The following is a 22,092-nucleotide window of genomic DNA, read 5'->3' as shown; positions in this document are numbered from 1 at the left end:
ATTTAATTTTTCACTAAACGAGAAGATATAAATAAAGGAAAAAATGAAGCATCAACAGAATCTTGAAACGTTTAAAAAATCTTGGAAAAGGAACAAGCTCCTGGATCTTTTAAGACATACTGTGTGTAACTAATAGTTTAAGATTCCGTGAACGCCATAGACTGAACATTTTCGGTTTGACATTTGTTACGCGTTACCTGTCAAAACCACTGTGACCAACGTTTCATAATAGCAGTAGACTACTTTTTAAAAATTATATGACGTGCACGTGGTTCCTGACTATAAATACAAGACAATAAAGAACATATACAAGTTAGAAAGCATATAGAATGGTCATGGCATAATACTATTCCCTAAAGACTTATTCCCGTTTATTGAAACTAAGCTTACTAATTTGAGCCTGTTACCTTGGGACCTACTTGAATATTTTCTCTTCCATTATCTTTTCCAAATCCTAGTCATCCTAAATCGACTCATGCTGGGACATTGAGAAGCTCATAGCTTCTGAGGGGAGATAATCCCACAATGTCACCGCCGTGGCGCTCCTTTTTGTGTCACATTCTCATGCAATGTCAGTTTTTGGCCATATTGAAAGCTCAACTCTTTCAACTATTGCCTTGGACTAAGATACAATATATGACTCCAATAATTACATGACTTGTGAACAGTTTTACTTATATTCATTCCATGTATCAAAGTCTAATATTATACCTAATTATTTTATATATACCATTAGAAATCTAAAATGGAAAGAAAATACTCCAGCGGGTTTAACACATATTAAAATTATTATTTAAGTAATTGCAACAAAGCAATTGTCAACAATGTATTAAGAAAATAAGGGCTTTATAATAATAACATAAATATTAAGAGAGATATGTTTATAAGTTAGGTCAAACTGACAGAACCAATCATGAGTCCCATTTATATTCTGTTTTATCGACTTTGTATTATATACAAACTATCTCTCTATATTTTAACATGTTCGTGTAATTTATAATTGTGTTAGTCCACAAAATTCGCATTATAGTCGCCAAAAAACATATATATGTTGAGACAACCTAAAATAAATAAATAAAAAACATAAAAATCATACATCTTTTTATCACAGAATAATTTGTGACTATATTGGAAGAAAATGGGCCTGTCTCACAACCATTATACCATTCTCCATCGGTTGGCTACTGGTCATATTTTCAAACGGTCCTGCAATGATATACGCCGGTCGGTTCCTTACAGGCTTAGCTGGTAAAACAGATGTACATCAACGCATCTATACATATTATTTACAACAAAACGTTTCCAGGTGGTGCGTTTTGTGTTGCCGCCCCTTTGTACACCAGCGAAATTGCAGAAAACGAAATTAGAGGAGCCCTCGGCAGTTATTTCCAGTTGCTGCTCACCGTCGGTATTCTGCTTTCATATACCTTTGGAGCGGTAACCACACCCAAAACTCTCTCCATCATCTGTGCGTTTATTCCTATTGTATTTGGATTGATATTTTTCTTTCAACCCGAGACACCGGTAAGTACATCACCAATAAGATTAAGAAAATTAATGGTACCAAAAAACATTTCACAAAATTCGTAACAGTAGAGCTTATTTAAAATGTATTATAAAGCCATTGTCGGCCATTGATCGGAGCTATTAATGGAGTCGATTGGAGAATGATCTGGTGAATACGGAGGATACCTATGGGAAATACGAATGTTTCCAAGCTTTAAACATTTAAATTTGCTCTCTTGTATTGACAATTAAGTGATCTTATATTTTTACAGTACCGAATCCCGGAGGGAAAGGGCTCTCTTTACTAAGAGAGCTACAATTATAAGTTACAATACTTAGAAGTGGTGTTGGCCACCGAAAAAAAATATCCCTAAACCTTTAAAATTAAAAAATATCGATATATCGGCCAAAAATATGAATATTTTTTTCAGCAAATATCGATATATCGATATTTTTTCTGCATCCCTAATACTGAGTCTTTCCAATAAAACAGCCGACGCACGTCATCAACACCGTCGAACGTATTACCAAATTCAATTTATTAAAACATAAAATCCCTTTTAAACTCAGTTTTAATTCAGTTTTAACTAAAGTTTTATTTTAAATCTTTCGATAACATTACCGTGTTTTTTTCTGTTCTAAAATTTGTTCTAATTATTTAATAACGCTAACTTTCCTTGCAAAAAGCACTTATATATAATATGCGTAATATAAAATCTCGTAATAACAAAAGTGAAGTAGTTTGAGCAAAACAACGGAACAATCTAATCTTTGATTGACAAATTAACAATATATCTCGAGTGAAATAAAAAGAGACTTTACTAATTGTGATTTTAACATAATAGTAATCATAAAATGCACCATAAACATTTTTAGACATGTCGCTTCAATCAACATCTTTTACTCTCAAAATTTTTGATTGGCCAGTTTGATAAGTATCCCTAAGCATCAGTATAAAAACAAACAAGGAATGACCAATTCACTGCCGCTAGGAACCAAATTGAGTAAGATTGGACAACCTCTGAGATGGTCTCTAAGTTGGTCACAGGCCAGTTAGTAGGCTTAATGGCAAACACAGTAGTTTGGAACCTATATTAAGCTGTTTCAGTTCCAATGAAGTCATTGAACGCTAATTGGTAAAAAGGTATTTACCCCAGAGTTTCAAATTCTCAATAAAAAAGTCCTGTATTTTTTTTTAATTTAAAAAACATTGTTTTTATGCTAAAATCACTGTTGAATACTTACAGAACGTAGTGGAAAGTCTGTAACTATTATTGGTCGTTATGTACATTTAAACGTAGTCGTATAAACACCAATAATAGCGAACGTGCGAGTATACCAAAATCGGCGATTGCTCCAAATCATGTAAAAGTCCATGAAGTTTTGATTGATGCTGATTTTATGTTGTACAAGTTTAAGTTGTATAAATACTCCAAAAACAAGAAAACTTTAACGATGCACCATTTAAAGCTATCTGTATGAAATAGAAAAGATTGTTGAGTATGAAACATGGATCCACCACATATCTGGGTTAAAAACATCACCAGATTAGTAAACGATAATTGAAAGTCATTTAAATTTTAAAAATATCAAATCGTTCTATAAAAAATGTATCGAGAAGTTAGAAGAGTGTTATTACATTATGCCAGAAAATGAACAATAAAACAACATATTTATTTATTATGTGTTTGTTGAGTTTTTGCACAGAACTTCGTTCACAATGCCTTGGGCGATGGAAATGTCAATTCAAAGCCATCTTCAATTGTTTTGCTCTTTTAAACGCTAACGATATATCGATATATTTTTGATCGATCTGTTTTTCTTATAACCTTTTCGATATCCAGAAGAAAAAGGTCGATCTAAAATATATCAAAATATCGTTTAAAAATATCTATAAACATTTTATACACTACATTTTATATCAAACCGTCACAATTAATAATTCGTGTTGGTTCTTGTTTTAATATGTCGGTGTTATAAAAGGAAACAATGTTTGTTTTTGAGGTTTTCAAATGGCACAATGGATTAGCATAAATAATATATTATAGTTCGAAGTAAACTTTTTTATTATCACCATTAATTCTTCCATCTGGGGTTGTGTTTAATAGTCTTTAATTCATCATCATCAATCGATACCCGCCTCTTAGGTTGTGCATCTTAGCCAATCCATTGCTGTTGGTGTAGCAGGGCTTGAAACATTCTTCACTAAATGTCATCACTCGACTAGTGCTGTTCTGGCCTCGTTAGTCTCCTATTTTTCAGATCGCATTATATGACTTTTGTCCATGTTTTTTAAACTGTTTGGTGTATCTTCCATCCAAAATATTTCGCTACAATGAGTCACCAAGTCTAAGAGGAATTTACTGATTGTCGCATATTAAATGAATGACTTCACTTCAAATACGATCTCGAAGAGAAATACGTAGAATTTGTCTTAGGCGTCGCATTTGATTATGTCTATGTCGATATCAGAGTATAACAGTTTATTTTGGTCGTGGAACCATACAGAAGAATTGATCCCCTTGAGGCATGGTTTTAAATTTATGTTTATGATTGTAATCGTACAGGAAACAGTGTAAAATCCGTCAAGAAATAACCATTCAAGTCATGCCAGTAACCAAGCTGGGTAAGACCGGATGTCTTCTGGGATGACTTCTAAATTAAGGCCAGCCGGGTAGGCTTAATGCCTATTGAAGGCCATTATTCAGAGACCACGTTAAGCAGTAAGTCCAATCCAGATAAACCCCCGTTGGTAAAAAGAAGACTCTAAAATATAACTAAAAAAAAGGCCAATTATGTGACTATAAAATTGTGAAATCAATAGACTGCACAGAAATAAATAAAATGCAATTTATGATTGGCTAGTTCAGCATATGCGCACTTAAATAAAATGAATAATATTTCAATTTAGCTTGGTTATGTATCATTTATTTATCCTTTAGGCTCGTATTTTGTCCAAAAAATTAATTTAGGTAACCATATTGTCACTCATTGTTGGGGTAGAAGAATCTCCTATATATCTATCAGCCTCAAAAATCTTGTGATTGTAATATTACCATTGGGGGCATATTTTCCTTGTCCTGTAGTAAAGGTAAAGAATCTCGGTAAATATTTCTTAATTATTTCAGTGCAATAAATCATTACTATTTAACAAAATACTTACTATTTAAATTACAAGTAGGAATTACATCTTGTTTCAGCCATGGCTTTCCAGATTTTGGTCTATAGTCTTCATCTTTAAAATGATTACAAACTATCCTGGACCTACATAGGAGATCATAAGAGATCTTCTTAAGGTTTTCTTTTTATTACACTAATAAATTAATTACACAGAATAATCTAAAGTAATTGTCAAATATATATAAAAACATATACCGAAAAACTTGACGTAAATAAACGACACAAATTATATCACCCAAAAATGGCCGTTAACTGCTTAGGTTAGAATTATTAATACCGAAGCCGAGCGAGAGAGAAACAGACATATAGCTGTTACATTTTTGATTTACATTTGGCCGCGTAACGGGGATTCCGAAAAGCTTAAACGTGGGACCCGATTTTTCCATATAACTTCTAAATTTCTTTATTCTATGGACAATTTTGCCTTGCTTAACATGACTTTTTGCCGAAGAAAGTTAATTTTGTTGTCATAACACAAATTCTCTAATCTCTATTGTTATTTTTTCAATGATTTCGCGATAATCTCACATTTTCTTAGTTTTGGTAATGTGTGGAATTTTGAATCAAATAAAGAGCACTTGCAGCACTTACTTATTTTGAAGTGAAAGTCATCACATTCTTATACAAACTTATGGTGACAATTTCCTTACGCAAGACACACATTAGGCGCAATTTCAACATAAAAAATAAAAAAGTATTAGCAGAAAATGCCAAAAATCTGAAGTGGCGATAAAAAATATCAAACCAGCAACAAGCTACTTAATTAGTTACTCTTAAATGTATTTATTTACACTCGTATTGCTTCTGACTTGATGCACCACACAATGGTTGTAATAAATTAATGTTGTCTAAGCGTATTTAATACAAGATGTAATAAAAAATACAAAAAACCATAAGAAGCTACATGACAACAACTTAAATGGGAATTTCTACTACGCAAGTCGTATTCACCAGACTCTGCTCCTTCCGATTCCAAATCATCGATCGATATGTGACAATTTCAATGGCAATTCAGTTCATTAACTACGTTACAAAATTGTTTTTCAGAAATCGCAATTTATCTCAAAAACTGTACAAGTTTTCTGAAAGGTCATCCATGAATTGCCAGGAAGATTGTGATACGGATTAGGTTTCTTACACATTTATTACAAATTATTAAGAATTATTAATCGCTACATCAATAATCTAAAAGTATTTCTCTAAATTATTTTTTCTAGATACATTTATTGAAGAAAGGTAAACGTCAAGCGGCTCTGGAAAGTCTTCAGAAACTGAGAGGTGCCAAATATGATAGTGAAAAGGAACTAACTGAAATTCAACAACATTTAGACCAAAATACACAAAATAAGGTAATAAATATAAAATATTCAATAGTACTGAGGTTGTATTCTAGTCCAGAGGATTTTTATTTAAGTGAAGTAAAAAAAAAACAACACTTTTACTATTAATTTTTTACTAGATATTTGTTAATATTATTTTTCCTATTAATTTTATTATTACATTGTTACTAGTCGTTTCCGACTAACCTACAATTTATCTTTATGATAACTTAAATCTAGGTATATAACTGGAGGGCCCATCGGCCCTATCTCAGTCCCTGGTGAAATAATTCTTATACATGTCACTGCTGCATTTTTTATTATATGCACCTCACTACACAACACTGCACAAGATCAGATGGTTTGATTCTTTTCAGTCTGTGTCCTGTTCTGGTGGTATCCAAAAGGTGCAATACTTCAATATTCTCATGAGAATGGAGTCTTTCATCATGGCCCCTTGCAATTCTCTTGATCTCTTGACTGACTGTGGATATTTGAAGGTCTCGATGTAGGTAATCAGTCCTAGAGTATTTGGGTGCGCCCATATTACTTCTCGGGACTTTGTTCTGAAAAATTTGTATTTTGTACTCTTTGCAGAACATCCCCATAATTGAACTCCGTATGTCCTTATAGGTTTCAGTATTTGCTTATATAATAGCAATTTATCATGTACTGATAATTGTGATTTTCTTCCAATTAGCCAATATTTTTTCCTATATTTCAATTCCAGTTCTCTTTTTTTTTTAAGTTTTGCATCAAGATTCATCTGAGATATTTAGCGTTGTTGCTATATGGAATGATAGTATTATTTAATGTTATTGGTACTTGTACGGTCTGATTGTAGGTGAACTACACATGCACAGATTTATTTTCATTAATTTTTTTTTAAGCTTGTGCCCAATTATTTATATTGTCACTTGCCTGTTGTAATTTTCGTGAGGCTTCTTCACTATTGTCTCCGACAGCTATAATCTATAATCCGTAATTTCTCCATTTGTGGTATATCACAAATGTAGAGTAGATAAAGTATTGGCCCCAGTACACCTTCCTTGTGGCACACCTGCTTTAGCTTCTTTTATTGTAGAGTAATTGATATAAGAGTTCGGTGTGTTGTTTTGGTAACATCTTCTGTGGTTTATGAACAAGGCCTTCATGCCAAACCTTATCGAACGCATACATTACATCTAAGAATATAGCTGAGCATACTTGTTTACGTTCGTAGACTTTTTCAATAACATCTGGACCTAGTCAATTGTTGAATGCTTGTTAATAAACCCAAACTGGTGTGTTGGTATTAGGTTTTTTTCTCTATAAAATATTATTAGTGAAAAAAAAATTAAAAAATAAAAAATCCAAAGAGTTACTCAAAAATGGGGGATTTTAAAAAATGGCGCGCCTTCAATGACACGACTGAAAAATTCTTAATATAGAGAAGCATTAAGTAAAAAAGACACAACAATTTATAATAAAACAAGAAATTTTTCTACAATTTTTTTTCACATTTTTGATTTTTACATTTTTTTTTAATTAGTAAAAATTAATTGATCGATGCAGTAAAACTTAAGATATCATGTATGAGATATACAAGATATCGTCAACAGTCTCGAAAAAAATCAGCAAAAAAAAGAAATATTTAGTATCCGAAAATAATTTAAATTTTGAAAAATCCGCTTAAGGGCATTTTGAAAACTGTGAAAATATGAGAAAAAAATTTTTTTTTTAATTTCTAGACTAGAATACTATCCTAAACAATAAATTGTAAATATGAACTAGTATAAACTATAACTGTGCAGGTTTCCTTCCTACAATCGTTGAAAACAAAAGCATCCAAGAAAGCGTTCATTATATGTTTGGGCCTCATGGCTTTCCAACAGTTGAGCGGAATCAATGCCGTAATATTCTTCCTAGGTAATATATTTGAAAGCGCAGGTGGAGCTATTCCGTCTAATTATGCAACAATTGGTAAGATGTTTAATAATAAAACGTGTAACTTAAATAAAATAAATAAATTTGTAGGTGTGGGAGTTGTTCAAGTAGTAGCCACATTTGTATCATCACTTGTCGTCGATAAATTTGGCAGAAAAGTTCTCTTGATTGGATCAGCATTCTTCATGTGCATAAGCGGTATTTTATTGGGTGTCTTTTTCACCTTAAAAGACCGAAACATACTCAACGATGAAACCATCAACAACATAAGTTTCTTACCCATAGTAAGCTTGGTAATATTCATCACCGTATTCTCGTTAGGATTTGGACCTATTCCCTGGATGGCATCGTCCGAAATTATGCCACCAGGTAAGCATTCAGCGAATAATATATATATATAGTCGATTCAAAATAGCAGTGACACGGGAGACCTGTCAAAACGTCGCAATGTTGCCACAGCAACTCTGAGTTTTAGTACATTTTGGCTCTGACATGTAACAAAATTTTAATATAAATAAAATAATTGAACAAATATTCTATTAAATATAATTTATTTTAAAATATAGTACATCAACTGCATTTATTATCGATAAACTTAAAACTACAATTAATTTTACAGCCACAATAATTTATAGGTAAGAGTTGTTTTATTATATATACATGAGCTTTTTTCCACACTAGTATCGGTAGGGTTCTAGGCACGTTTTTGTAGTGGTATCCCCCTAATCCACTTAATTAACAATTGTATATCCGAGTAATGTATTTTACTTTCATTAGAGAGCATATATATGTTTTGCGCTTAGTTCTTGTTTCTTTCGATTCGAATGTATCCTTGTAAAGTCATTATGGTATTACTATACTTCTCTTTAGTTTATCCTATTATCCTATTGCCATATCTGCAAAACAGTTAATGTTATTTCTCTCCTCATACATGTTAACCAAACGTTCATGTATATTCTGAACAATAACGCACATGCTCATTAAGCTTTCACACTCTATACTACAATTCCCTTCAACTAAAGTATATTAATTGTATACTGACCTTTAGTGGTTTCGTCTTTCATCACCCTGTCTTGGTAATCGTCAGCATTGAATCATAAACTAACATTGATAAAGTTTTATTCAATCACTGTCACTTTCAGAAACACTAGTCAAGTTAATAACCAAGCTGTTTATTTCCAATCTATTAAAAACTTGCTCAAGATTCTACCATTTGCCAATTTCTTCTTCAATGTGTCTGATCGAGCTCACACAAACCGAAGGTGCCTCTTTCCATAAATCCAGGCAGTTCTGGTTCGTATATCCTCCTCGACCTGAATATCTATTGTAATAATTCTTTGCAATATCCCATATCAACTAAATTGAATTAAAAATGCAGTGATAGGGAGGAAGACTTAATATTCTGTGGCCTTAACATTTAGTAATCTGATCTACTATCTATCTTTTCTCAGGCTTATTTCTAAAAAAGTAAATTACAAAGAATGCAATTAAATATTTGATTTATATTTACCGAGTAACAATTTGAAATAGTTAGACGTTTGGCGTACAACTTTTGCAGGCTCATTCCATTACGAATTTCTCTAACAGCATTCTATCTCTTTTTAAATAGAATAAAATGACAAGGATAATATTGTCCGACTGTAAAACGAATTTACAATTTTAGACAGACACATATTGACACATCGTGTCACTGCTATTTTGAATTGACTATACATATTTACACATTAATACCATTATTTTTCAGAAATCAAATCTGTGGCTTCATCAATTGCCGCGATATTCAACTGGTTCCTTGCCTTCATTGTGACAAGATTTTTCAATAACTTGGTTCAAGTTTTAAATGGTAAATGTATTAATTCAATAAATTTGGTAAAGCCAAATAAAACTAAATAATTATTCCCAGTTAAAAACAAAGTATTTATGTCACATTACATTAAATCACATTGTTTTTAATTATGAACCGCCCTATTCGCCTGATTTAGTTGCATCAGACTTTTAACTATTCTCTAAACTAAAAAAAACCGTTTCGAGCACGTTACCTTGAATCATTTGAAAAGATAGTTTTAAGGCATTGCTAGAAATAACAGTTATAGTAAGTAACAGTTATTTCGAATGCCGAAAAAACGTTGACCAAAAGGCATTTTCACAGGGATATTGCTTTGAAGAAAATTTGGACAAATAAATAACAAGCTAGCACTTTGTTTCAAAAGTATTACTATATTTTGTTCGCAGTAGTAATAAGTCAACTGAAAAGTCCCCGGCCTACCACAGTAAAACACATTTTTTTTTGGAAAAATTAGTTTATTTTATTCAACATCATTCCCTTCACGGGTGATACACTGATCATAGACACTGACCCTCCAATTTTTCGATACCATTTTTGCAGTACGATTTGTTCTTTGGTTCAAAATAGGCCTCAGTTTCGTCGATAACTTCTTTATTCGACGAAAATTTCTTCCCAGCGAGTATTCTATTGAGATGTGAGAACAAGAAATAGTTGCTGGGGCCAGATCTGGAGAATACGCTGGATGAGGAAGCAATTGGAAGCCTAATTAATGGATTTTTGCCATCATTTTCACTGACTTGTGACACGGTGCATTTTCTTGGTGAAGCAGCACTTTCTTTTTTTTTTAAATGCGGCCGTTTTCGGCGATTTCGTCCTTCAAACGGTCCAATAACGCTATGTAATAGTCGCTGTTGATGGTCCTTCTTTTTCAAGGTAGTCAATGAAAATTATTACGCTTGATCATCTTCAAACACATCCCGAATCGTCAACTCGTCGTTGTTTTTGGTCAAAAGTGAGTTCGCGCGGCATCCATTTTGCACAGAGCTTTCTCATACCCAAATATTCGTGAATGATATGACGTACACGTTTAGTTGGTATATTTACAGTGTCTGCTATTTCATTCAATTTCAATTTACGGGCATTCAAAATCATTTTGTGGATTTTTTAATGTTTTCGTCGTTAATAACCTCTTTTGGGCTGCGTTCACCGTTTTCGGTCCTCATTTCACCACGTCCAAACTTAGCATACCAATCCTTGATGGTTGATTTTCCTGGGGCAGTTTCCGGAAACTCGGCATCAAGCCAAGTTTTTGCTTCAACTGTATTTTTCCCTTCAAAAAGCAATATTTTATCAACACGCGAAATTCCTTTATGTCCATTATTTTCACAATAACAAAAGTTACTGCTTTCAAATTTATACACGCACCTTTTGAAGGTTAGGGCTAACTAAAAACATATGGATTTAATTCTAGTCGCGCCATCTATGTGTCAGACCGGGGACTTTTCAATTGATCTGTTATATCAAGTTATTGGGACCTTTATAATTTTCGTAATTATCTCAGTTTCAACAACTTTAACAATTCTGTGCACGTGTTGATAACGCAAACCCACGATGGTAAAACCGTAAGACAGCTTAAGTTAAACATACTAAAAATGATTCTAAAAAAGAGAAAGATTTACTGCTCTACTTTTTAAACATTTAGTTGAAACGAACAAAAATCTGTTTTTAACTTCTCTGTTGGAAGAGGGTTGATTCACATATCTTTGTAATCTATCTTGTTGAGTGATTAATTACACTGTGCGACAATTTTTTTTGTTTGATCTATAAAATTAAATAAGACGGCTTTCTTGTCAAATTGTAGCCGCTGAACACAAAAACTTAAGCAGATTTTTAAAAACACGTACGATTTTAAAGTTATGATAAATTAAAAACAATATTAAAATTGTAAACCATACCTATTTATTTATATTATTAATTTTATTTAAAAAATAGTAACATATATTTACAAATAAACAATGAATCAAAATAACTCTGAAATAAAATGATGAAATATTAACTTTTCCTCTTGTGAACAGTAGAATTATCTTTCATTACAAACCAGCAGTAATCTGCTAACATATATTTACGTTCACCTTGTTCGTCACTCACCATTCTAAGATTAAGGGGGCGGAATCGAAATGGGAATACAAGAAATTTATTTTTTAAAGACATTCTGCACCCCATTTTCGTATTTGTGTGCCAACAAAAATGCCTTATTTTAATTTAGTGTCACTTAATTCAGATTGCATATTTTTATCCATTGCCTTGACAACATTTTTCATTACACCAAGTTTTATACGTAAGAATGGACGAATCACATTCCCTTGTGGAATAAAAAGCTAATTTTCAAAACAATAGGCATATAAACAGCGATAATTTATTCAAGATCCTAATGATCTTTACTTATTATTTAACGTTTGTTTACGATTTTCAGCTGATGTCACATTTTACATGTTCGCAACCATTTCCCTTATCGGCACCTTCTTTGTTTTCTTCTTCGTGCCAGAAACAAAAGGTAAATCACACAGAGAAGTTCAGGACATACTGAATGGAGTCCACACTGAAACCAAAAACGCTGATGGTATTGATAATCCGGCCTTTAAAAACGAGACTGCTTTCCACTAAACACTGACTATTCCTTATTTTATTTTAGTTCGTAAGATTTCATTCATATTACCTCATATTCTATTTTGACTTCTTTCATTTATGTTCATTTTACTACATTAACCCTAGTTAAATGTTATATTTTAGAAAATTTGGACAAAAATTATTGCATAGATACATCGCCCTCGAGCATAACTTGTAAATATTTTAAAAGTATTTTTTGTTAAATTATAATTTTACTTATTTATTATATTTTAATTCAGATGTCTTTACTTACCTTAATTGTTTAAAGTTTAAGAAGTGTGCTTTATCAGAATTTAAAAACTAGCCATAAAACAAGATGTAAACAAAAGAGAGACTGTTTTTATCATCATAGCATACGAACCGATCCTTTGGATCGTAACAAAGAAAATGGTACAATTTTATTTATATAGTTATCAATTGTTTGTTAATAGTGACTGTAAGGTCGCTAATTGTATAAATATTTTAAATCGATTTATACAACTATATAAATAATAAACTGTGCTTATAACATTATATGTTATGAGTAAGTTTTGAGACATTCTGCATATATTAAATTAAATATTTATATTACATGCCATGTAGATTAAGATATATTTTTATAGTTATATACTTGCCAATGTACTGAATTAAAATTATTATATATTAAATACCTGTTAGTATCTTTGTTATTATTTTAATAAAATATATAATTTTAAAATATATATTGCTTTTTAATTTTCTATGCGGACTTAATAATTTCTACTATTGGCATGCTTCTTTCTCAGAATATTGTCAATTTTTAAATAAGTATGCTCAACTGTTTTCTTTCTATTGACGCGAAAACGCGAATTGTCAGAAAATGTCATTTGGATGCAAGAACCAATTTTTTCTATGGCAAGAACAAACTATATAAGCAATATAACAAACGCTATTCTAAATCCCTCTCTCATTCTATATTCAATTTATAACTATTATATAAAGACATAACAGAACTTGACAAACAAATGACCAGTTGAATTGAACTAAATCTAACGACTCTAAATTAGAATAGAATTAATGGCAATTTCAGAAAGCCTAACATATTTTCTACCAAACAGTACAGACAGGTAAGTCATGCAAGCGTAATTACAGCTAGAGAAGTTCAAAATTAAATATAATGGCAACTTATCAGATGTGATGTGTCTCCAATGCAAAATTTAAAAAACATCTTTAACAAAAAATTTTATCAAAACTAAAAACAAAAGTTTAATAACCGAAACTAAGATTGTCATAATTCCCATCTTTAATAATTATATGACGGTTATTTAGTAAAATTTTATTACTTTCTTAATTAATTAAAGTTTTAAGGATATTCAGGTGATTTAGACAATTACACAGAAAAGGCGTTTATAGAAGTTTATTTTAAACCTACAATAAATAACAAGACAAAATCAGAAACAAAATATGAAGGTATATAAGGTATATGTTCATTTAATAGTTCTTAAAATATACAATAAAAAGAACAAAATAAGAAGTTTGTGCCTGAAAGGATTATGAATAATAAATCATGCGTATACATTTTATAAAGGTTGTTTAAATCGTCGGTAACAACATAGGGTATTTTAGTAACCACTTACTACAAAGCAACAATAGGATTTGGTCCATTTTAACAGCCAATTTTAAGGTCTTGGCAATGTTTCTTAACCAAAAATAGGTTAGAAATTATTGAAAAAACTTTTGACACAAACTTGTTATTTTTCCCAACTGTAAAACAAATAATGTAATATATACAAATAAAAAATCAGTCCGTTTTAGCACTAACGTAAACATACTCCTTGACGTGACAAAAAGTGGAAGAAATAAAAATAAACGATAATTCATGTTACTTAAGTAAGCCTTTTAGAAAAACATACCGTTAACCGAATAAAAATTGACTTTATTAAGTACTTGCAAAAGAAACATATTTATTTGCTACTGATTTAAATTTAAAAGTATTTTATCTAAGTGTAATTATTGTGAATGTAAAATTAACCCCACCAGAATAGCTCTTAACTTACGTATACGTTAATGATCGTGTCATCAAAATAGCCAAAGTGATATCCCGCTACAGAGGTATGTCCAAATTATGTTTTTCTATATATCTTCGTCTGGCTGCAGCAATTAATTGTTCTTTTCTTTCCTTAAAAGACTTTGTTCGTTCATTTGCATTTTTACCAAAAGACATGGCTGCAGTATTGAATTGTGTAAAACTAGTCGATGATGCTGGTATATTTGATGTTTTCATTGCAGGAGGTGTCACTGATTGACTAGCCGAAGGTGAAGGTGTGGATCTCTGTGTCTCTGGCATATATCTAACTCGACCATCCAAGATGTTAGTTATGGTGGTATCAATATTTCGAGTAATAGCTAAAATGAATTAATATATTCGTAATTCTTGCATTAATACAATAGAATTATGCTTATAATTACTATCAAAAATTAAAAAATCCTATATAATTATTTAGTTTATTAATACATTTCTTAACAAAATTCTACTTACCCAAATCACTATAAATTGCTACAATCGGTATATTTGGGAAAACTGCTTTAACTAAAGAAGCCATTCTTTCTAATTCTGGATTGGAAATCTGTGACCCACCTGAATGAATTCTAGCTCGTTCCTGCATACGACGTTTTTCTTCTAACATGTGTCTCTTAGACCATTCTAACAAATCTGATGCTGATAATGAAGAAGCTTCTATCTATGATATAAGGTAGAAGTTTAGTAAGTAAAAGAATATATTCTAAATAAAATATACTTTAAGTTCTGTTGCAATATTATCCCTCACAATTGTTGCAAATTCCTCTCCAGAAAGATTTTTCTTCTCCAAAGCAGGCAATATTTTAATTGTATAAATTGTACAAGGTGAATACATGAAATATATTATATCATTCCAACATGTAGAACTAATTGTTGATACAGAAATATCCAATAATGGTCTTTTTACTGTTACGCATATTGGCTGAATTTCATCAAAAAATTCAAAATATTTAGTATTGAACTTCAAAATACCTTTACCATTGGTCGGCAATTCCTCTGCATAAATATATTAATATTCAATATATCCACATATTATATAATAAAAATACACATACCTGGGCAGAGATATAGTGAGACATTTTTGGATTTCACAGCCTCTAAATTGTTTTTAAAATCATCTGTACAAACACTTCCAAAGTTTATAATTCCTAAACCAGGAAGGCTTCGAAGTGGTGTATTGTTCAAAGGCTAAAAAATTGTTCTTAATTTAAAACATCATTTTGTTATTAGGTATCATACCAAAACAAAACCAAAGGCTTTACTAATAGCCAAATGGTCAAAAAGTGATAAATAATTGCCAACATAAATTTTAGAATTTTTGTTTTGGTTTACATTTTCAACTATAACATTTATGCCAAAGCAGAACGATAAAAGATTGTGTATTAAATAGTGTGAAGATTGAGATTCAGGAAGCACCTAAAAAATATTTTCTTAGTAAAATGTTAACAAATAAATCCTAATTATTTCAATTTTTACTTGAGCACATATTACTATAAATAATGCCAAAATACTTCGTAAGACCATAAGGATGAATCCAATAGGTGCATATATTATTGTAAACACAGCTTTTTCATTACAAGGAAACCTAAAACAAAATCAGAATAAGAGTTAAATTAAAATATATATATATAACATTTGTACCTGTTATAATTAAAAAAATGTTTTGCTTCTAAATTAACCATTTTTCAGTTAAATGGGGCACACTATGAACCTTCATACAGCACTAAACTTTCACCTTGCAAAAATTGCTGCTAATGGCTAACAATTCAATTTGTGGAGGTTAAATATCAATTTATTCTTAGTTAATTTAGCAAAATAATCTACTTAATAAAAAAATTAGAAAAATTGACCTGAAAATATGCTGTTAATCATTTTTCTTATATCTCAAGGACGCAATTTCTAATGTCAAAAAACAGGTGAGTATCTCTTCTTTTAATAATACTTCACAACTACATTTGGTCTTCTTCTATCAATTTTTTTTTTATTAAAAAACAGCATTTTTAATTCTAACAAATAATTATATATTATAATCATATTTGTAAGCCTTATGGTCAAAATTAGTATAGGGTATGATAAGTATATTTCTATAATCAACTTAAATAATTGATTATTTTGGAGTATGATGGGCTGCATAATAAAACCATATGTAGTAAATAATATTTTAAAATCTAATCCTAACATTATTTACGTAATATAAAATCAATCTTTATGATGTGATTTTCTTATACATCTTCTGAATCATTTTCTTAAGTCCACCATAAATCCATACTTCATCACTCAAAAAATCGCCTTCAACTATATTGTTTCATATGAGTACCATATCCTCACAACTTGCTTTGAACAATTTTTGAAATTTAATTTAATTTAGTTATAAAATTAAACAAACGTTTATACTTTTAATAAAATGATATATTGTATTTTGAACAATACGTTATAATAAATATTTAATAATAAAAAAATCAACAATTACATTTGATACATAAAAACTAATTATTCATCGTCACTAGATGATTGATATCCTAGTTGATCGTTCCACCATTCTCTTATTTCTTGCATGGCATTTGTTAATTTTGGCACAGTTGTTTTATTATTTTGTATCTAGGAATAAAAAATAAAGCTAAATAAAATTATAAAAGAGATACGTTAAACAAAATGAAATATTAGTACATTAAAACTATGAAACCATGTTTTAATATTAAGTCAGTTACAAAACTATTAAGAAAAATAAGTAATTTAAATAATTTTTTAATAAATTAGAAGAGGAGACAATATGAATTTTAGAAAAAAAAAACAAAAACTAATAATGTTTATGTTATTAGTTATCTTTCATATAACTATTAAATACGTTTTGATTTTATTTGATTACCTCTCTTGGCATTTTATTTGATTCATTATCATTTAAATGAGTGATGTTTTTATTCGCAGGAGGATTTGTTCGAATAGTATTATTTTTCTTCTTAGTTTGTGGTATTCTTTCTTTTTCTTGCCTGGCTGATGGATCAGATAATGTTGGTGCTAAATATTTCCTGCCTAAAATGACTAGATTTTCTTTGTCGACATGAAATAAATTATTATAAGTATCACAAGGGAGTAAATTTAATATCACTTACCCGAGCCACTTCCTATACTATCTGACCTAGATAAATTTATAAGTTTTTGTTTTCTAGCCGGCGGTTCATTATCTTTCGACTCGTTTTTTTGTTCTTCTTTTTCAGTGGGAGCGACTGTATTTTTCGGTTCCTCCATAGGATCCGGCATTACCGGTATAGCTTCATTTGTAGCCCTTAGCCCAGCGATAAGGCTGTTTTGTTGCTTCTGAAACAATGATTTATGAGTTCCTTTTATAAGGTACTGGAGTAGTTTCTTGAATATCTGAATCATAGAAATATAGGAAAATATTAATACTAGATTGTTTAAAGGTTTGTGGAAATCAGACGAATAAAATTATCCAATTTATAGTACTAAATATTTTATTATTTAATTTCCCTTAACCATACGCCATCATTGTTATACTATTGTGCATACATGCTGTCTGATAATGTTTTCGCTTTAAAAAAGTGTTTATTGAGAAAAATTGGTACAATATATATTGATGATTTGGCAGCGATCTAATCATCGATACATTTTCTCATTTCTTCAGCATTTCAAGACCGTGTTAACCAAGCCACGCTGCATCAATCTGAACAAATGGTAATCAGAAGGCGCTATGTCTAGTAAGTATGCTGGGAGCTGTAACACATTCGAGCTCTATCAGTGTATCTTTCACAACTCTTGCAACATATGACCACGTGTTATGATACAAAAGTATAACTTGACGTATTTTATTCGGTTGTATGCTAGTCTTACATATCATAAACATATCATAATCTGTCGTTGGTAGACATTTGTACCTTGCATGGAATATTACATAGAGGTTTAAATTAAATGGCGAAACAAAGAAAATGTTTTGCGTGGTCCCATCAATGCAGGCACTGAGTGCAGCACCAGTTTTTTGATTGGTTGGTTTGAATTACCCTACAAAGGCATTTGAATGGCTCATTTCTATTATTCGATTGTTTATTTCTATGGTTTGTTTCGATTTCTTTATGACGCTATTTGTCTTCCGGATATTGAGTACGTTAAATATTATAATATATATATATATATATATATATATATATATATATATATATATGTATATATATATATATATATTTTCATATATATATATATATATATATATATATATATATATATATATATATATATGAAAGAAATAAAATAAGATATCATAAAAACATTACTTAACCATAACAAACATTACTTAAACTTACACACTACCCACAGTTTAATTATTTAAACAAATGTGTATTGGTTAAGACACTTATAATTAGTATTTTGGCTTAAAGCTACTTAACCGAGATTCTTTTCTGTGTCTACGCATGGAGTTAATTGGAATAAAGTAATTCTTCAACAATTGTTCAACAATGTTTAAAAAAATACATTAAAACAAAATAAAATAATACAATAAGTTGAGTCTGATTTTATAAACAAGATAGTATCTCACGATTGTTTTATTATATTGTCAATAGATCCTTAAGCTGCCTTTTTAATTCCTCGTTTATACTATAATAAGAACACAGCAGTAATTTTTATATATATCCAACATTTTAATTTTTTGTTGCTATTCTTTAAAGTATCACTTTTTTGTATATTTTCTCCATTCTGACATCATATAGTTTAACCGTTTTAATTATCTGATCCACAATTTTCACAATAACATTGCAAAATTAGTTTACATGCCTCAATACATTTTTGTGTTGGACGAGTAAATAAAATATTAACAAACAACAAACTAATACATCTTATTTGAACTGATAGCTCTAAAGATATATGAAAAAGAGATATGATATGAAATACAAAAATAAGCTGTAACCTCATTGAAATTACATTTGGGTTTCATCTTAATTTTAATTAGTCAGTAGAATGTGACGTCAGAAGTTAGGCACGTGATGCGTATGTGAAATCCTCAACCAACCAATAAAATATTTTCTTTACAGATGTCTGTAATGGTAATTTGAACTAAGCAATGAATTCTCAGCGCCTTCATGCTAAGACCACGAAAAACACCTCTGAAATTATATGTATTAAGTTAACACTCTATATACTGCTCTATGATTTACACAGCAGACTTTATGGTCATGAATATTCTGCTTCAGTGTCGATGTAGATAACAATCCTAGACTAACCCATGACTTCCAGTTACAATATATCACAAAATTTTTCTCTTCTGCCAGACAACCAATGCAACCCCAAGATGTTGAAACTGTTGGAAATGTTAATTTGAAAGACGTTTTAGTCACAAAATATAGAAATATAGAATGGAAAATTTTCTTCATTAAACTAATTTCATTCAAATATATATATAAGATATACATCTGTATATCCACATATCATTTCATTTAATCTATTGAAAAACAAAAACGAAAATTTTTGTCTGTGGTTTTAATTAATTTATGTGGGTATACTTTTTAATCTTTCCCATTTACTTTTAAGTCATTTTGCACTAACAATCATTTTGGTCGGAAAAATGTATTCTAACGCACAAAATATATCAAAAGATTTTATAAATTTCTGGAAATTAGTATCAACAAAAGATTTTCCTGTCATAACAAACCTAGATTTAGAATTCTTAAGTAGTTTAAGATTATATATAGTTAATCCAATAAAACCGACAATACACGTCATCAAAATGTATGACCAAAATTATGACAACATTTATTTATAAGTTGCAATGGTGCAGCATTAAAGTGGACTTTTGGTTTACAGCGTTTGCCGATTTATAACCTCTAATTATACAATTGTAGGCATTTGACAACAGGGTCGACCAGTATCACGACAAATCGAATTTTGAATTTTATAGATTCATTAGTTTATATGTTCCGACGCATCAGACACCATTCCATCTCTTTTTAACTAGCTTAAAATGAGAAGGAAAAATTCGCTCCGAGTTTACATTTCTACAAATTGCATTTCGCAGTATATGCGACGTCATCTATGACGTGCATTGGCTGTTCTATTGGATGAACTATATATACAGATATAATTACTTACATTTGTTGATCTAATTTTCTTTAAACAGCCCTCAAGCCATGTTCTAATTGTCAACTTAGCAACTTCCTCCTCGATTATATACTCAAACTCTTCTCTCGCCAATAGTTCTTCTAACTGTAGAGCCTTTCTGATATCGACACTTCGATAGGATAGCATGCTGAAATATGACGCATTAAAACAGATTGTGCTGCCGATAACTGAAGGTTCCATTTACTTTATTACGTCATGGAACGTCACATCTTCGCCGTTATGTAACTTTTCAAGCTCAAAACACATATGCTTGAAGAGTAACCTGTCTTTTTGAGGGTCCACTGCCAATCGACCTTTCAGCAATCTCAGAATGAATTTTACACGTTTAACTGGGATAACGCCCCTTTGGTGGATATCTACGATATTCCAGGTATTTTGGAAATTCCTGATGTCAGCGTAAGACAATAAAGCGTCCTCTTCGTTGGAGTAAAATAATGAAAAGTTCTCCATGATGATAGCTGGATGGTACAAAACGATTATAAACAAAATCTAAGTATGTCCGGTGAACCGTTTTAACTTACCCACCAATAAATTTAAAACGATGTATGTAATGATGACATAAAACGTGCAGAAATATATCAGAGATCCCATGAAGTTACCACAATCTGTCTCCCAATAATTAGATGCAGGTGTACAGTAAGGTGGTTGTATCATACAGTCGTGCATGATCTTGTTCCAATCTTCACCGGTAACAATACGAAACAACATAGCCACGCCAGTCACTGGCGATTGAAAATTAGCTCTCCTGTAGGATTTAGATAAAACATCTTTCTATTTTAACTCAAATAGGCTGTAGAATAGTAATTCATTCGACATTACTCCAATAAAGTTAACAATGATAAGAATAATATTAGGAAATTTATTCAATATTTCGAAATTAATGGCATACATTTTATATAGTGAAGCAATAAATATAGTGGGCACAAATAAGTTCTAAAGGATTATCCAGAGAAAATGGTAAATGGTGTCTATAATAAGTTACGAGTTTTTCCGATCTTTTAGAGATCAAATGAATTTCATGTTGAAAAAACAATCCATGTCTTTTGATGTCAATAAAAATATCGATCCATTTTTTACCTTCACAGAATCCCAAGGAGCTATGACTTATATTTTTGACGATATTTTTCGGCGAATTTTTTTTGTTCTTGATTGATATTTATTAATTAGGCTTATAAATTAATTCTAAATGATTTAAACAGATGGTGTTACTATGTATTAAATCGCATAGGGTTTATTTGTAACCAACTTCATGTTGAAATCTCCTCAACAGGCTTCAGTTTTCATTATGGGTTGTCAAAGTGTGTTTTTTTTTCAGTGCGTTGAAAATGTCTGAATTTGCCTGAGTTTTTGACTTCAATATGAAGAAAAAGGCTGCTGAAGGTCATCGAATGCTGTAAGACACTTATAGCAACCATGTTACATCGATTTCAATATGGGAATACTGTTTTAGCAATTTTTGAAGTGGTCGGTTTTTTAGACCGAAGGTTCCAAAAAATTTGAAGGCAAAGATTTGAAGGTATTACTTTATGCCTTTACGTAAAACGCGA

General features: G+C 30.7%; 3 protein-coding genes across 9 annotated transcripts in view; 1 reads left to right on the top strand and 2 right to left on the bottom strand.

Moving 5' to 3' along the window:
* LOC143195221 (facilitated trehalose transporter Tret1) overlaps window positions 1-13,084 on the top strand; it is a 43,615-nt gene extending 30,531 nt beyond the window's left edge. For all 3 annotated transcript variants that reach the window (XM_076402204.1, XM_076402205.1, XM_076402206.1), the window contains exons 4-10: window positions 1,112-1,248; window positions 1,307-1,524; window positions 5,904-6,035; window positions 7,799-7,967; window positions 8,022-8,300; window positions 9,676-9,774; window positions 12,191-13,084. In XM_076402204.1, the coding sequence (XP_076258319.1) occupies window positions 1,112-1,248; window positions 1,307-1,524; window positions 5,904-6,035; window positions 7,799-7,967; window positions 8,022-8,300; window positions 9,676-9,774; window positions 12,191-12,381 (1,225 nt within the window). In that variant the 3' untranslated portion in view covers window positions 12,382-13,084. The remainder of the gene's footprint in view (window positions 1-1,111; window positions 1,249-1,306; window positions 1,525-5,903; window positions 6,036-7,798; window positions 7,968-8,021; window positions 8,301-9,675; window positions 9,775-12,190) is intronic.
* Window positions 13,085-13,744: 660 nt separating this feature from the next.
* Window positions 13,745-16,405, bottom strand: LOC143195222 (lipid droplet-regulating VLDL assembly factor AUP1). The gene is made up of 7 exons (XM_076402207.1): window positions 16,064-16,405; window positions 15,899-16,007; window positions 15,662-15,838; window positions 15,478-15,610; window positions 15,141-15,418; window positions 14,882-15,083; window positions 13,745-14,748 (listed from the first exon to the last, which is right to left on the bottom strand). Exons 1-7 carry the CDS (start codon window positions 16,102-16,104, stop codon window positions 14,447-14,449), a joined length of 1,242 nt encoding a protein of 413 aa, XP_076258322.1. The 5' UTR covers window positions 16,105-16,405; the 3' UTR covers window positions 13,745-14,446.
* Window positions 16,406-16,809: 404 nt separating this feature from the next.
* na (sodium leak channel non-selective protein na) overlaps window positions 16,810-22,092 on the bottom strand; it is a 34,904-nt gene continuing 29,621 nt past the window's right edge. For 4 of the 5 annotated variants that reach the window (XM_076402196.1, XM_076402195.1, XM_076402199.1 and 1 more), the window contains 6 exons: window positions 21,067-21,290; window positions 20,730-21,003; window positions 20,516-20,672; window positions 17,533-17,737; window positions 17,289-17,470; window positions 16,810-17,020 (listed from right to left, as the gene is read on the bottom strand). In XM_076402196.1, the coding sequence (XP_076258311.1) occupies window positions 16,913-17,020; window positions 17,289-17,470; window positions 17,533-17,737; window positions 20,516-20,672; window positions 20,730-21,003; window positions 21,067-21,290 (1,150 nt within the window). In that variant the 3' untranslated portion in view covers window positions 16,810-16,912. The remainder of the gene's footprint in view (window positions 17,021-17,288; window positions 17,471-17,532; window positions 17,738-20,515; window positions 20,673-20,729; window positions 21,004-21,066; window positions 21,291-22,092) is intronic. The other variant, XM_076402198.1, reaches the window with a different exon arrangement.

The sequence above is a fragment of the Rhynchophorus ferrugineus genome, unplaced genomic scaffold (genome assembly GCF_030347505.1).
Source record: "Rhynchophorus ferrugineus isolate W39M unplaced genomic scaffold, kcgeb_rfMv2 rfM4, whole genome shotgun sequence".
In the NCBI taxonomy this organism is placed as follows: domain Eukaryota; kingdom Metazoa; phylum Arthropoda; class Insecta; order Coleoptera; family Curculionidae; genus Rhynchophorus; species Rhynchophorus ferrugineus.
Note: the sequence above shows the minus strand (reverse complement) of the source record. Positions and strands in the feature narration are given on the sequence as shown.

Coding starts and splice junctions, on each gene's coding strand:
- LOC143195222 (XM_076402207.1), bottom strand. CDS start 16,104: ATGGTTAATTTAGAAGCAAAACATTTTTTTAATTATAACAG. Junction 16,008..16,063: donor CATTTTTTTAATTATAACAG/GTACAAATGTTA, acceptor ATTTTGTTTTAG/GTTTCCTTGTAATGAAAAAG. Junction 15,611..15,661: donor AAGCCTTTGGTTTTGTTTTG/GTATGATACCTA, acceptor ACAATTTTTTAG/CCTTTGAACAATACACCACT.